Raw genomic sequence first — 14,902 nt, 5'->3', positions numbered from 1 at the left:
GATCCTAAGAAGGTGGAAGCCATGGTAGCTTGGCCACGGCCAAGGATAGTCAAAGCGTTGAGGGGATTCCTTGGATTAACCGGTTATTATCGCCGATTTGTTAAGAATTATGGGTCATTAGCAAACCATTGACTGAGCTTTTGAAGAATGAGGGATTTAATTGGGGGCCAGAGGCGGATACAGCCTTTGAAAGACTAAAGGAGGCGGTGAGTAGGGTACCTACCCTCGGGTTACCAGATTTCAGCAAGCCTTTCGTCTTAGAGACGACACTTGTGCAACAGGGATTGGGGCAGTCCTAATGCAAGAGGGAAGGCCGTTAGCCTTCCTCAGCCAGGCTCTTGGTGCTAAACATGTGGGGCTTAGCATCTACGAAAAGGAGTTTTTGGCTGTGTTGATAGCTGTGGAAAAATAGAGAAATTATTTGGAGGGGGGGAGGTTTGTTATCAAGACAGACCATGAGAGTTTAAAGTTTCTTTTGCAATAGAAATTGCACACCCTCCCTACTTACGTTGCCTAGGGAAAACCGTGAAGCTCTAGAACCAGAGGCCATAGTGGACAGCCGGGTCATTTACCAACAAGGGGCACCACTAATCCAGGTATTAGTCAAGTGGCAAGATAACACGGCTGAGGACAGCACTTGGGAGTACCTTCCTGATTTGCTCAAGCAGTTCCCAAGATTAGCCAATCTTCTCAGCATTCTTGAGGACAAGAATTCTTGAACAAGCGGGGAATTGTCACGCTACGAGACATACCTTGGGACTAAATTTTGATTTTGATTTCTTGCATTCTGTTAGTATTATTCTGTTAGTGTTATTTCAGCCATTTCAATTTCTGTAATGTTGTGATTCCTAGTTTGTTAGAGATTGTTAGCTCAAAGGAATCCACGTGCAAGTGGAGCAAGCTGGCAGAGGCAGTTACAACAGCCAAGTTGTAAGGAATCTTCCTTGGCTGGTTGTATAAATTCCCCTCTACCCATTTCCGAGATTTTTATGAAAAAGAATATCAAATCATCCATTCTCTCACAGTCTCTTTCTCTCTTTATTTCTCTCTTACTTCTCCCTCTCTACATAATTTCTTCCTCACCTCACTACTTAGTCATTAGAAGATATCTTCCCATTCATGGCGAATAGGAAGAAAGAAGGCTTGTCAGGATAAAACCGTGACAATCCCGAACTTCTTGCATCTCCTCTAAGATCTGCAAACACATATCCCCCCTTAGGCGATTGGCCAGTGCCTCCAACTTTCTATCCATAGTCAAACCTACTCTTTCCTCCATCGTTCCCACTCTTCCTTGCATCTCAGACACCGTCATTATCACCTGTTGGAGTTGCATCTCCATTTGCTGCATCCTAGTTCCGCCTGCCATCGTTCCAATCGCCTAGCAAATTTCGGGCAAGAGCTTGCTCTGATACCAATTTGTCAAATTACAAGTCTGACAAGAGAGTTCTCGAGGAATTGAGAACGAGAATTGGGAGAGAATGGGAGATATTTAAAAAGGAGAAAGATCAAAAGGAAGAGAGAGATTTAGAGAGAGAGAGAATTGGAGGGAAACTAATTTCCAATTTCATTCAACATGTGTAGCTTGGCGTTTGATCAGTTACTTATACTGATCCGAGATAAGTTTAGGTGCCAAAAACGATTGGTCCCTTGCCCATGTGCGCTTACAATGGCTAACAGCATGCTAGAACATTCTACCAGCCACGCTAAAAAAGAAATTCAAATTCTAGTAGCCTAACTACACATTTATTTAGATTACTCAGCTAGCTACCATAACAAGCTCCCATCCTTCTTTTTTACTAGAAGTATGGGTGAGGCATAGGGCTTTAACTTGGTCGATTGAGTGACCTTGTCAATATGTCTTTGATTAGGTTTTCAATCTCAGCTTTTTGTTTAGGGGATATCTATAAGCTCGGTTGTTAATGGGTTTCATGTTGGGTTTTAGGACAATGGAGTGGTCATAGTGTCTGTGGGGAGGCAATGACTGGGGTTCCTCAAATAGGTCCTTAAACTCAATCAACGATTTATCAAGGGGAGTCTAATTCGTATACCTTCCATGGTTGTTGGTTGGTGGTTTTCCCCGCTAACTCCTACTCAGCCTCTCCTTTTACATGCTCCATTGCATGGATTGAAAATAGTTGAGCCACTTGAGTCCATTTGGATTTCAATATCTTCTGTAGTTTCCTCCCAATTATCATCTTGCAAATTCCAGTCTCAGGGCTCTCGGTAAGGGTCATTCTCGTTCCATCCTTCTCAAATGTGACTACCATTTTATTGAAGTCAAAACTGATGAGGCTAACTGTTAGTATAGATGCTCTAGACCCACTCAGATTGGCATGTTGCACACTGACAATTGCAATCAAATTTATTATTGAATAAAGAGTTATTCAATTTCACAAGAAGTCGTTATATTAGTTTTTTGTTATTATTGTAATGACTTGATAGAACTAGATAGAAGTCCATATAATGTATACTGTGATTAATCTATAAAGATGTGAGATGATGTATCACAGTTTCTAGACATCATTAAATATCCCAAGTCATAATAATGTCAAGAATGGACATTGATAATTGCGGTAAGACTTGTATGTGCTATGTTTTTGTTATGCGATAACAATGGGAGTCTCACACCCATAGACATGGGGATGTCTAGACCAGTACATAAGTGACCAATATTGAAGAACGTGTCACTGGACATGACTCGCCATAAGAATCCATTTTGATTATATGTTGATAGAATTCTCATACAAGATGGGTGTAACTAATCCTTGGACCTGAGATTATCACGGTCATCTCATAAGAAGACCGGTATGCTTTGACATCGTTTCAATGGGCCTAGACAAAGGCTGCACGTGGGCGATCGTTGGGCATATCGTGAGGCTTATGGAGATGGGTGCATAACCAAGATGGGACTCGTCTATCCTTTGATAGAGGATGATGTATTTAAGACGCCTTCAGTAGATATTCAATGTAAATGCCATGGTGAAAGAGATCAATAAGGAGTTATTGATTCACTTTCTATTGAGTGAGGATATCCGGAGGACCGAAGAAAACTCATGTGATCGTAATCAAGCAACACATCGCCAGACTTGGGATCACATAAGATACATTGATGAGATGATCGAATTACACGGTAACCATGTTCGTGAAAGGTTGTTTGCGGATTATGAATCCTTCTGGATAATTGGATAGACATGGCATCTTGCTAGAGGCCAATTTTGTCTTATGTGTTCATACCGACACATTGACAACATATTTGAAAGCCTAATGAGTCATACGCAATAGGTACGGTCTTTGGCTTAAACCAGAAAAGCAAACGTATAGTTAAGTGAGATACTTCAGTAAGAAGTTGTGTCGTCATAGGTTCTCACGGAAAAAGACCTAATACACGTAATGACATCAATATGACGAGGGTCGTCATAAAGAAAAGAGTTTCCTAAAATGGCAATTGGTTAAATTAGAAATGAGTTTCTAATTTAATAATTTTTTATTTGTTGGAGTGACAAATAGGAAATAAAATATATTTGAGCTTAAATTAATATTTTGGCTAAATAAAGTATTTAGGGCATGGTTTTATGACGAAATCCTAATCATTCAATAACTATGTATCCATTCCAGATTTATGACTTGATAGGTGAAATCAAAACACCTTTTGATTTCTACCTCACCTTGGCCAAGGATTTCCACAATCACGAAATCATTGGAATACATAGGACATCCTCTCATCTTGACGATAAGTGATGAATCCTATTTCGACATTCACAAGTCTTCATATGTGACAAAGCCATGCCCAGTGACAGTTTGTCAATGTCTCCATTAGAATCCAAAAAAGCATTAAAGCGTAATCAGTAAAATATAAGACTATCATAATGTCTCAAGTTTAAGGATCAATCTGCACAATTGCAACATAGGAATTCCAATTCAACATTAAACAATAACCACTAGGAATTCCGTAGCAGGTCAGTTCAGTGTGCTTATTCTTATAATAAGCACCCACATATATGCATTAGTGTCCTCACACCAATGTCCATGAAACAAGACATTCTCCTGATTGAGCATGCATCATATGTGCTAGCCTATCCGAGTAATTAGTGTTCATTCCTAATAACTCTATGACTAGGAACATTTAAGATCAAGGCTTATAAGGAATATGTTTCATGATCGTCATCTTTATACACGACCATATTCCATGAGCCTATTTGATCTATGGACTTTGTCAAGTATAGATCGCAATAAATAATGAGGACACACATCAATGACAAATAAAACATAATGCCTTGCAATAACAATTGATTGAAGATAAAAGAATCCCAATGAAAAATATGATCAATTACATAAAATATAATTGACTTGTGGGGCATAACTCTAACAATATTTGGACTAAATTAGATTTGGGCCAAATAATAAATTAAATATTATATTTGGGCTAAACTAGATTTGTGCCAAATATTAAATTAAATATTATATTTGGGTTAAATTAGATTTGGACCAAATATTTTATTTAAACTTATAATTGGATTTGGGTCGCTTAATTAATTACTAGTTGAATTAGGATAAATGGGTCGGCCCATATCCACTAGGGTTTTGGAAACCCTAAGAGGCCATGCTCCTCTATAAATACCACTTTATGGGTTGCCCAAATTAATGAATGGTTTTTGTTGTTTTCAAGAGTTGAAAAATTGCCATTCACTCTCTCTTGTTTCCTTCCGCATCAATTCAAAACGAGAGGTTCTTTCCGTCCATACACAAGCCTCAAAAAGAAGAGAGAGCTAGCACTCTCATTCCGCTCTCCTCGCCAACGAACGCGTGCCCCATATCACGAGTTAGAGGCCAAACGCTTGAACAACTTGGATCCGCAAACGACTCGAAAATCTAAATGTTAGATTTATTTTTATTTTGTATGTGAATGGTTTGATTTCGACATTAATCCAATCTTCGGGGTCAGGATAAGGTTAAAAAATTTTGAACTACGTTACTTGCCCCGTAGCGATCTTGCTTAATTTTCACTAACACCCTACATCCAGTCCACTCCAAGGACTACATCACATCCTCCTAGCTTCAGCAATCTCAAATCTACTTCAAAAGTTTCCCCATGCATCTCCCAACAAAATCCTTCACAAGCCAACCAACACAGCACTTTGTTGTTGTTTGCTACAATCACAGACAACGGGTGAGTCCCTGTCAATTCACACCTCAACCTCTTAGTCGTCCATTCATCGAGGAAGCTATGCGTGCTTCCACTATCAATCAAGACCATTAGCTGGTAATGTAATACCCCGAGAGCCCAGAGAGGTTAATATATATCGAGGATAGTGTAAGAAAGGAAACAACACCAGCTGGATATCTTTTGGGCTGAATGTTGGCAAAGAACTCCCAAGTTAAGCGTGCTTGACGTGGGGTAATCCAGGGATGGGTGACCCCCCTGGGAAGTTCGTGTAGGCCCATCAGGATAAGTTGTTCTGGTTCTTCCTATCGCTCGAACGGGATGTTACAGGTGGTATCAGAGCCAACCCTTGGCGAAGGCGGTCCGATGAGGGCGGGGAGTGGCGCCGGGGCTTGAGGGCCTGTACAAGGAGCGGCTTCTGGCAGGCTTCTAGGATGGCAGCCCCCAAGGGGAAAAGGTCTGGGACCAGTTGTAAGGTCGCATGACGAGGACGTCATGTGCTCAAGGGGGGAGAATGTAATACCCCGAGAGCCCAGAGAAGTTAGTATATATCGAGGATAGTGTAAGGAATGAAACAACACCAGCTGGATACCTTTTGGGCTGAATGTTGGCAAAGAACTCCCAAGTTAAGCGTGCTTGACCTGGGGTAATCCAGGGATGGGTGACCCCCCTGGGAAGTTCGTGTAGGCCCATTAGGATAAGTTGTTCTGGATCTTCTTATCGCTCGATCGGGATGTTACAGGTGGTATCAGAGCCGACCCTTGGCGAAAGCGGTCCGATGAGGGCGGGGAGTGGCGCCGGGGCTCGAGGGCCTGTACAAGGAGCGGCTTCTGGCAGGCTTCTAGGATGGCAGCCCCCAAGGGGAGAAGATCTGGGACCAGTTGTAAGGTCGCATGACGAGGACGTCATGCGCTTAAGGGGGGAAGAATGTAATACCCCGAGAGCCCAGAGAGGTTAATATATATCGAGGATAGTGTAAGAAAGGAAACAACACCAGCTGGATATCTTTTGGGCTGAATGTTGGCAAAGAACTCCCAAGTTAAGCGTGCTTGACGTGGGGTAATCCAGGGATGGGTGACCCCCCTGGGAAGTTCGTGTAGGCCCATCAGGATAAGTTGTTCTGGTTCTTCCTATCGCTCGAACGGGATGTTACAGGTGATCCTTTACCTTCCCTTCCACCCATATGATCTTGCTATTAGCAAGACCCCTAAGGGGATGGAGTGATATCTCTACACTCTCTTCCCCTTTTTCATCTCCTTGGGGAAGTTCTTCATCATCATTTTCCTCCATCTCCTTGTCTTCTTCTATCAGCAGAAGTTGCCTCCTGCACTGATGTCCGGGAGCATACCGATCCCCACAACAAAAACATAGCCGGGCCTTCCTCTTCTGCTCAGCAAGTTTTCCGTTGTTTATGGGACTAAAGCAAAGGATTGTCCCCCTTGACTCATTCTACCTCCTTCTCTCCCTATCCCTTTGCTCCCCATTTGAATCATTCCAGAATTCATGGCCCTCATCTGCCCCATTTGCTTCCTCTTTAACGCCTCCACTGTCAACTCCTACAGCCTTGCACACTCCGCGACTTGCTTAATAGTTCTAGACTGCAGCATTTTGACAATGGGCCTCAATTCCTCACTTAGCCCACTCACAAAACTAGAGACAGAATACCCCTCGGTCAGGTATGGATTCAGAATTAGCATGAGGGATTTGAGCTCTTCAAACTTCAGTTGGAATGACTGCACCGTCCCCTCTTGCTAGAGCTTGTTAAACTCCTCAACCACGTCCAGTCACCAAACCTCTCACATAGATCCTCCGCAAACTCCGCCTACCGGCAGCCCTCCTTGGCTCTTATCCATCCCTAGAACCATGCATCCCCTGCATCATTCAGGTAGGTTGCTGCCAACATCACCTGTTGGTGCTCAAGCACATGGTAAAAGCTGAACATTCTCTTGCACCTATGCACCCACCACCTCATGGTCATTCCATTGGACATAGGTATCTCTAGTTTTGGGAATGGAAGACCAGGCTGATGGGGAGCACCCTGAGTTCCCGGTCTCCTCTCCATCGTATTTTCTCCTACCCCCACTAGATCTGCCTCAAATTCAGAGGTCTCCTATATTCGTGGGGCCGGGATATGACCAGGCAAGATCGGATCCAATCTTTCCTTGGGAGGAAATTCCAGAGAGTCTTACCAAATGCTGAGTCGTAACCATCCTAATGAACATCTACATCTACTCCTTTAGTTGGTTGTGTTGCTCCCGATTCTCCTCCCGCCATCGATCCAGGGCTCCATTGATCCTCCTTTCCACCACTACCTCCATGGACGACTTCATGCTTCCCATTCAAATCTGCATATCAATCATTGTCGTGATGACTTGTTGCAGCTGTGCTTCCATTTGTTTCATGCATGTACCGTCGGCCATGGTGAATTCCGGTGCAATCGCCACCCAAGAACTTACTCTGATACCAGAATGTTAGAGCCGAACTTAGATAGGGAGAATTCTCCTCAAATTGGGGAGAATTAGAGAAATTAAGAGGGAAGAACGGAGAGAATAGACGAGAGAGAATTATGTGGGAGAAATGAATTTTATATTGATCTTCGATGCTATGGGGCGCGGACTCAGCATGTATATATACTGATCCAACTCTTGTGAGTGGCGCTAAGGCCCACTTGCTCATCAATTACATGGAGTAATTTGAATTTAAAAGTTCAGCCTAAGTGCCAAACTACTCTTCCCGCCTACCATCAACTAATCTCAATTTATTACAATTGTTGCAATTGCACATGTCCGTGACAGAAACATGCCAAATCATTGTATGAACTCGGTTTGCATTTAAAGCCTATTATTTTATTTTGATTAAAGCGAACAACGTTTACATTCATATCTCAAGTTGTAGCGGCTTAGAAATTTATTCTAAGATTTCTGCTCGAGGAGCCCGAAAGGTCTTTTCTTTCTTTTATTTTCAGTATTTCGAAATGAATATTTTGGATTCCTTAATATGAGATATAAATCAAACTAGATTCAATCCATGAAAATAAGCATACACACAAAAAATGCCGCCTTGATAAACTATATCAAACACAAGAGTTTAGGCAGAACGTGAGGCCACTAGAAGTAAACGCTTAAGAGAATTATGTCTAGTGAATTTGGGAAAAATAAATAATAAAAATGGAAGGTTAAGCAAATGAAGGTTTTGAAAACAAACTGTAAATCTTAAGAGTTGGCAAAGGGCCTTTACTATAAATGTTTTCAAAAAAAAAATCCCAAATTATGACATGAAAACACACTCTAAAGAGAAGGGTGTTTCAAAGCATACCTTGTCTGCTCCATATATTATGCTCTTAATCAATGGAATAATTTTGCTACTTCGAACTACATCATATCCCAAGAAATATTTAGCTTGAGACAAGGCAATCACAATGGCCGAAGCAGTTGTAAAGCCAGATATCACAGAGTGGCTGATGAAACGAATAAGCCATCCAAGCCTAGAGGGAAAATAAGGCAAAAGATTTTTCATTACAGAGCCATTCAAAAATTAGACATGTAAGTCATCCAAGACTAAAAGGGAAATAAGGCATAAGATTTTTCATTAGAAAGCTATTTAATGATTAGATAGGTAAATTGGAGAGGTAAAAGAAGATAACAAGGAAAAGGTTTGGTAGGTTAGATCCACTCCTAAATTCCTTTAAGCACAAAGAGGGGGAAAAACAAAAAAAACAAAAAAAAAAGAAAAAGAAAAAGGAAGCCAACTAGGTTTGCTGATTACATTCAAAAGTGTAATACTGCTGCCTTCAAATGCTCAACCTTGCCATGCTTAAGACAAAATTGAAGCATAGTGGTGTGGTTTACTATTTCATAATTCTGTTTCTACATCAAACTACAATTACAGCCAGCATATGTCAAATTAGTTTAAGAATGATATTGGATGTCACAAGAAATTAAAACTTTGAAAGACCAGTTACTAACACGAAGGTCGTCCATGAATGTGCATTAGACAGCCAGCTTAAAGTTATCTTAGGTGTCCACAGAAGAATTAAGTCAGAATATACATGAGGAAATATGCACACATAGCAGAATACATTTAGTTCGTAAAAAAGGTACAATGCAGCATAAGTGCAAATGAACTGATTGGTTTTGCAGAACACCCCCCCCCCCCCCCCCCAAAAAAAAAAAAAACTGTAGAAACAGAAACAGAAACAGAAATGGAAAACAAATCAAAAGGAAAGGAGTACCTCAAGAGTCCCATTATGCATTCTAAAATCCCAACCATAAGCGCCAGAAGTATTGCAAGTTCGGTATACAACTCATCAGATGAATCAACTATGTTGCTTAACACATTAGAGACCAGAAGGGAAACTAATGCTACTGGACCAATTGCAAGTTGGCGGGATGACCCAAAGATGGCATAGACAAACACAGGAACAAAACCGGTATCTGACTTGCACCAAGAATGCATCGAAAAAAAAGAATGCCAGAGTTAAAGCCCGATAAAGGAGGTATAAAACAAAAAACTAAGCATAAAAAAACAAGCAGCAGATAAAGAAATTGTGACATGGATGCCAGAGGTACAATTTTCCACTGCAATCAGCTGAAATGTTAATTAGATACTAGTTTATAAAATTCCAAGGCCCCGTTTGAGGTTCAAGCACTTCAAAAATCTCCAAGATAAAAAATTCCCTCAGTGTACAGAGTTGGCTCTACTGTTTATGAACTTACAAAGAAGAAAACACAAGATTTCATTTGTAATTCAGCAGAGCACAAATCTTATCAAAGTTGGAAACATGCTAACTTGATAGCGAACTTACAGAGTCCATAAATTGGATGCAGCCCAGCTAACTTTGCATAAGACATTGACTGGTACCAATAAAAATGATAAAACAAACAGTTAAATAAACTGAATTGTGAGTATCAAGAAGACAATTTTTTATCTAAAAACAATTCAACCACACCCAATAGGTACTAGTGGAGTATAAAAGCAGCAATAAATTCGGAGTGCAGATCATCCCGTCGTTATCCATTTAAGTGCATGAAGCACCCAAGAGACAACTAGCAAATTTTATACCAACATGCCTGTAATTGTCAGTTATTACAACAGTTCACAACTGATCTGAAACAGTATAAGAGTAGACAATCTATCCAATCCACAATATTACAAAACCATTCTCTGTATGACAATTTATTGGAATTATTTCTGATCCCCAAGGTATTAAATTAAAAATGTCAAGCAAACAATAATCACAAGGTCAAAAATCTAAAATACAAAGGAAGGTCCCACTTAAATTCCATTGATGAAAACAACCTAAAAGGGGAATCTGAATATGGTGCAAAGCTACTCAACAAAAATCAGCAAACCACATGTATCCAATAAAATTCAAGGAAAACACACAAACATCTATATCTGATCACTCCCATCCAAATGCTTTGTTCAATCCAAGCATATGAAAAAAAAAAAAGAAAAACCATTATGTAAAAATAAAAAATAAAGAATGAAATAACTTAATTAAATATCAAATTATGAGGGGAGTCTTTGTAGCATTGGTAGGATTGCTCAGTTGTGATTGAGAAGTCAGGTTCAAGTTGTGTAAACAACCTATATTCAAAGGTTGTATAAAAAAAAAAATAATAATAATAAAACCCTCTCCTGGCTCCAATAAAGCAAGGAGCCCTGTGTAATGGGCTCAATTAAATTGCATATTGACGTTTTTCATATATATCGAATCAGGGCATTACCGACGTAGTGCTACATTATATGAAAGATTAACTCAATTACATAGTAGGAACAACTACAAGAATCGTCCCATAAAGTTCGCGGAGCTCGGATAACGTCATTGGGAGAAAATGTGAGATAGCACAAGTTAAATACTGGTTTTACCCATCTACGCTAGAGAGAAGATTCAAAGCATGATTCAGCTAATTTTAGCCCCCGAGGGGTTTCTACCTTAATTTACGCCAGAAGATTCAAATATAATTTCTGGCATTAATATAAATAAATTTTATAAAATGAAAGGATAAACCTGAGGGACGAGCATGACGCCGACTGTGATACCAGCCATGAGATCGACCTGGAGGTACTCGCGCCACTTGTAGGATCGAATCCAACGGTAGCAAGGGAACAAGAGTTCGATCCAGTCAGTCAACGTCATCCCCTTCAGCTTGCTCCGCCATCTTGACGACAAGGAAGACGAAGACGGCGTAGTAGTTTCGGCAGGGTGTTGGAAGGGAATAACCTTCACCGGACGTCCCGTCGTGCCCGGCACAGCCGGCATGGCATCCCCGGCAGAGGCGGCGAGGTTGCAGGAGCTGGAAGAGGCGTAGGTTATCTCCATATGCACCCCCGAGCATTGGATCATAAACCGGCGGAGGACTGGTCTGAGTGGCCTCAGGGTCTTGGCAGCCTATTCGCGGCCCCCACACTCGATTTCTTGAGCCAGCCACCGAGTGCTAGTTAGGTGACACATTTATTTTTGGAAAAATTACGTATACTTTTCTTAAGATTTAACATAATTATTATAAAAGTTATTTTTGGTTTTTGAAAAAATAAAGCAAATACTTTTAAGATTTAATATCATGTGATAATTTAGATTTCATCATTAATTAATATCAATTAAATATTTATAATGATCAAAATGTCATCCTATTTTAAAAGATTTTCCTCTATTTATCTCATCTCCATTTCTACCTCCTCATTCTTTCATTATCAAATCACCACTATCTCTATTCTTTTATAGCATGCTTATTTTCTTCTTTTTATTTTTTTCTCTTTTATGTGCAAATTGCCTCTGTGCAGCTATCACATCCATGCTAGCCAACCACCTATGTTATTGTCCTGACATCAAATAACTTTTTTCTTTCTTTTTTTGTCTCTCATTTTCTTTCTTTATCTCTCTTTCTTTCTATAGCAATTGAACCCTTTTCTACCCTAGGAATCTAGATGAGAAAGTTCTAATCAAACCCAAAATAGTTCATCTAGATAAGATTCTGACCTAAATAAAAAAGAAAAGGGTTCAAATTATTTGAATCAAACCATCTCTATTTAAATTCACATAAAACTCTTTTTTTCTTTCTTTTCTCATCATAAATCTAATATGAAGATGGAATCTGAGTTCATTACAAAGATGAGATCAACCTTTATTGTGAAATGCAAATCTACAATGAAAGCAAAGGTCGACAATGAAACACTAGGTTAAATGCTTGATGAATCCCCTATCTTTTCACTTTAATAATAGTTATAATGACCCAGAAGTCCAATATAAGATGAAAACAAAGCATAACTCAATCAAGATCATTTATACCATACTGTTAGCAATGATTCTACCATTTTATATATATATATATATACACAGAACAAAATAAGCATAATCATTTACATTTCGTTAGACTATCCCAAAAGGGAATACAACAAACCCCAATAATAAAATACAATCAATAACATAATACAAACCAACCAACTAACAAACACCCTCAAAACATTTTATTTGGGTGAACTCTGTACACATCTAATCCAATAGATCATGCCCTGCTAAGACCCCTCTCATCTTTCGCTTTACCAGCACTTGGATTGATGTAAAGACAAAGAATGAGCCGCAAGGCCCAGCAAGCATGATACAATGAAATAGAGCAGGAGATATATCGAAACAGAGACTCAGTAAACATTAACAAGCAATATATGGTAGGATCGTGGCATAGAGTAATACTAGTATAATTGTTGTAACACACCCATTTTCTTGAGCGTGTTATAATTTAGGACAATTCTGAGATAATAAATTTTTTCTTTCAAAACTAATGCTAAACCATATCATTCCTCATATCCATCCCAAAATTTTTATATATTTATCTCGAAAGAAAATTATTATAAACATCAAATGCGGAAGATAGAATTGAACCTTAACTTTAACATTAACTATTAATAATGTTACACATCATCATTCCTCAAAATGTTCAGAATTCAAAATAGCATAACTTAAATATATGGGTTACATAACATACAATCAATTCTTCATGCACTTTGTTAAGTGTTATTTCATGCCCAATTCATTCTCGTTTCTGTTATATTCTCCATCTGAAACGTTTGAATATTCTAAAGACAAAGCCCAAGCTAGATGATGAATCATCTAAATAAGGGTACAATAAACATATTTCGTGCATAAATGCAATATGCATATGTCTTTTTCCTTTTCCTTTCAGTTTGAGTCGACCGTACCTTAATGTTACTTCTCATTTTTACGGCTTCCTGCAACATGCCGAGGTGTATGGGTGCACCCTTATAAGAGCAATGGTCCCAACCCGTACTCTTAAACCCTTATGCGATGCATGATCAATAATATCGACGTATACATATGCACATTTCATCATCAATATATGTAAATGCAATATACATGACATATTCACATCAAGGCATGGCAACATAATAAACCATTTACTTAAAATTAAGTTTTGGGTCGAACCACTTACCTCATACGTATCTTATAACATCTTGACTCTCGTGTCAGGCTTCTAACGAAATCAATTCGGAATCTCAACATTCCCTGACCATCATATTTATTAAAATATATCAATATTATATTTTTCCTAATTTTCTCATAACTTCCCTCTATTTCTTCTTATTTTTCCTCAATAAATCCAAACTAAATATTTCTCAATTATTTTTTCAAATATTTCTCAATAAAAATTCATAAAATAACTTTTCTGATTTTTTAATATTTTCTAGAAAATTTTACTTATCTTAACTTAGCCTCTTAGGCTTCCTTGGTATGCATGCCCTAATCTCGAAACATGCTCTCGAACAATTTCTTGGCCTCGGGCATACTCTTCTAGCCCTAAATTAATTTCTAAAATTTTCTAAGATTTTTCGAAGACTTTTTCCCTATTTTCCCTATTTTTCTTTACTTTTCATATTTTCCTTTCTTTTCTTTTTTTTTCTTTTTCATTTTTCTTTTCTTCTTCCTTCCTCCACCTTCTCTTTCTTCTTCTTCCCCTTCCCTGTTTCACGCTCATGCTGCCTGCGCACCAACCCTACGGCCACTCGTCGCCTGCTGCTGCGGCCAGCGCCACTGCTAACGGCCGCCCCCAATCGTTGTACTTTCGACCACCACCGCCTCGTGCCCCTGCCTTGCCAACCACCTTTCTTCGCTCGACACTGCCATGGCCTCCCACTGCCGCTACTCGCAACTTGCTTTTGGCGACCATGGCCAGCACCGCACCCAGCTTTTTCTCTTTCTCTCTCTTTCTCAATCTCCTTCCTTCATTTCTCCAAAACCCATCCCATTTTATAGAGATCTTAGCCTTGGCTGCCACACATATACGCATTTCTATATATATCACTGTTGCATGCTTGCCCACCACGCACACATATATGCTTATAATAGTCAAGCTTGGCCAACAAGATTATAATCTTTGCTCCCAGATTTGTTGCTCTGATTCTGCAACTCACTTTTCAATTGCAATTTAATTTCAATTTGACTTACTGATAGCTTGGCCTCCACGCACATATGTATATATATATATATACATATTATATATTCTACATCACATAATCACACAATCTCCTCAAATCTTATTGCCAAAATCTCTCCAACTTGTAGCAAATCTCAGCCATGAAGCTTCATAGTATGGCCATCACACTCACACATGCACACAGACACACCTATACATATATATTTATATATAACTATATATTACTTCATAATAAGGAAATTACATATTTAACCTCCAAATTTCATCCCTACTTCATTTGTATATTTCT

The 14,902-nt window shown here is 39.2% G+C and overlaps 1 protein-coding gene across 6 annotated transcripts in view; it reads right to left on the bottom strand.

The window, feature by feature from the left end:
• The window catches only part of LOC127798705 (sulfate transporter 4.1, chloroplastic-like), a 94,107-nt gene extending 82,529 nt beyond the window's left edge, over positions 1-11,578 (bottom strand). For all 6 annotated transcript variants that reach the window (XM_052332256.1, XM_052332258.1, XM_052332255.1 and 3 more), the window contains exons 1-4: positions 11,175-11,578; positions 9,966-10,014; positions 9,393-9,594; positions 8,477-8,645 (exon numbers count right to left, since the gene is read on the bottom strand). In XM_052332256.1, coding sequence (XP_052188216.1) covers positions 8,477-8,645; positions 9,393-9,594; positions 9,966-10,014; positions 11,175-11,510 — 756 coding nt within the window. In that variant the 5' untranslated portion in view covers positions 11,511-11,578. The remainder of the gene's footprint in view (positions 1-8,476; positions 8,646-9,392; positions 9,595-9,965; positions 10,015-11,174) is intronic.
• Positions 11,579-14,902: the final 3,324 nt, after the last annotated feature.

Source organism: Diospyros lotus, chromosome 4 (assembly GCF_014633365.1).
Source record: "Diospyros lotus cultivar Yz01 chromosome 4, ASM1463336v1, whole genome shotgun sequence".
Classification (NCBI taxonomy): domain Eukaryota; kingdom Viridiplantae; phylum Streptophyta; class Magnoliopsida; order Ericales; family Ebenaceae; genus Diospyros; species Diospyros lotus.
The sequence above is the reverse complement of the archived record's forward strand: the minus strand, read 5'-3'. Positions and strand labels throughout refer to the sequence as shown.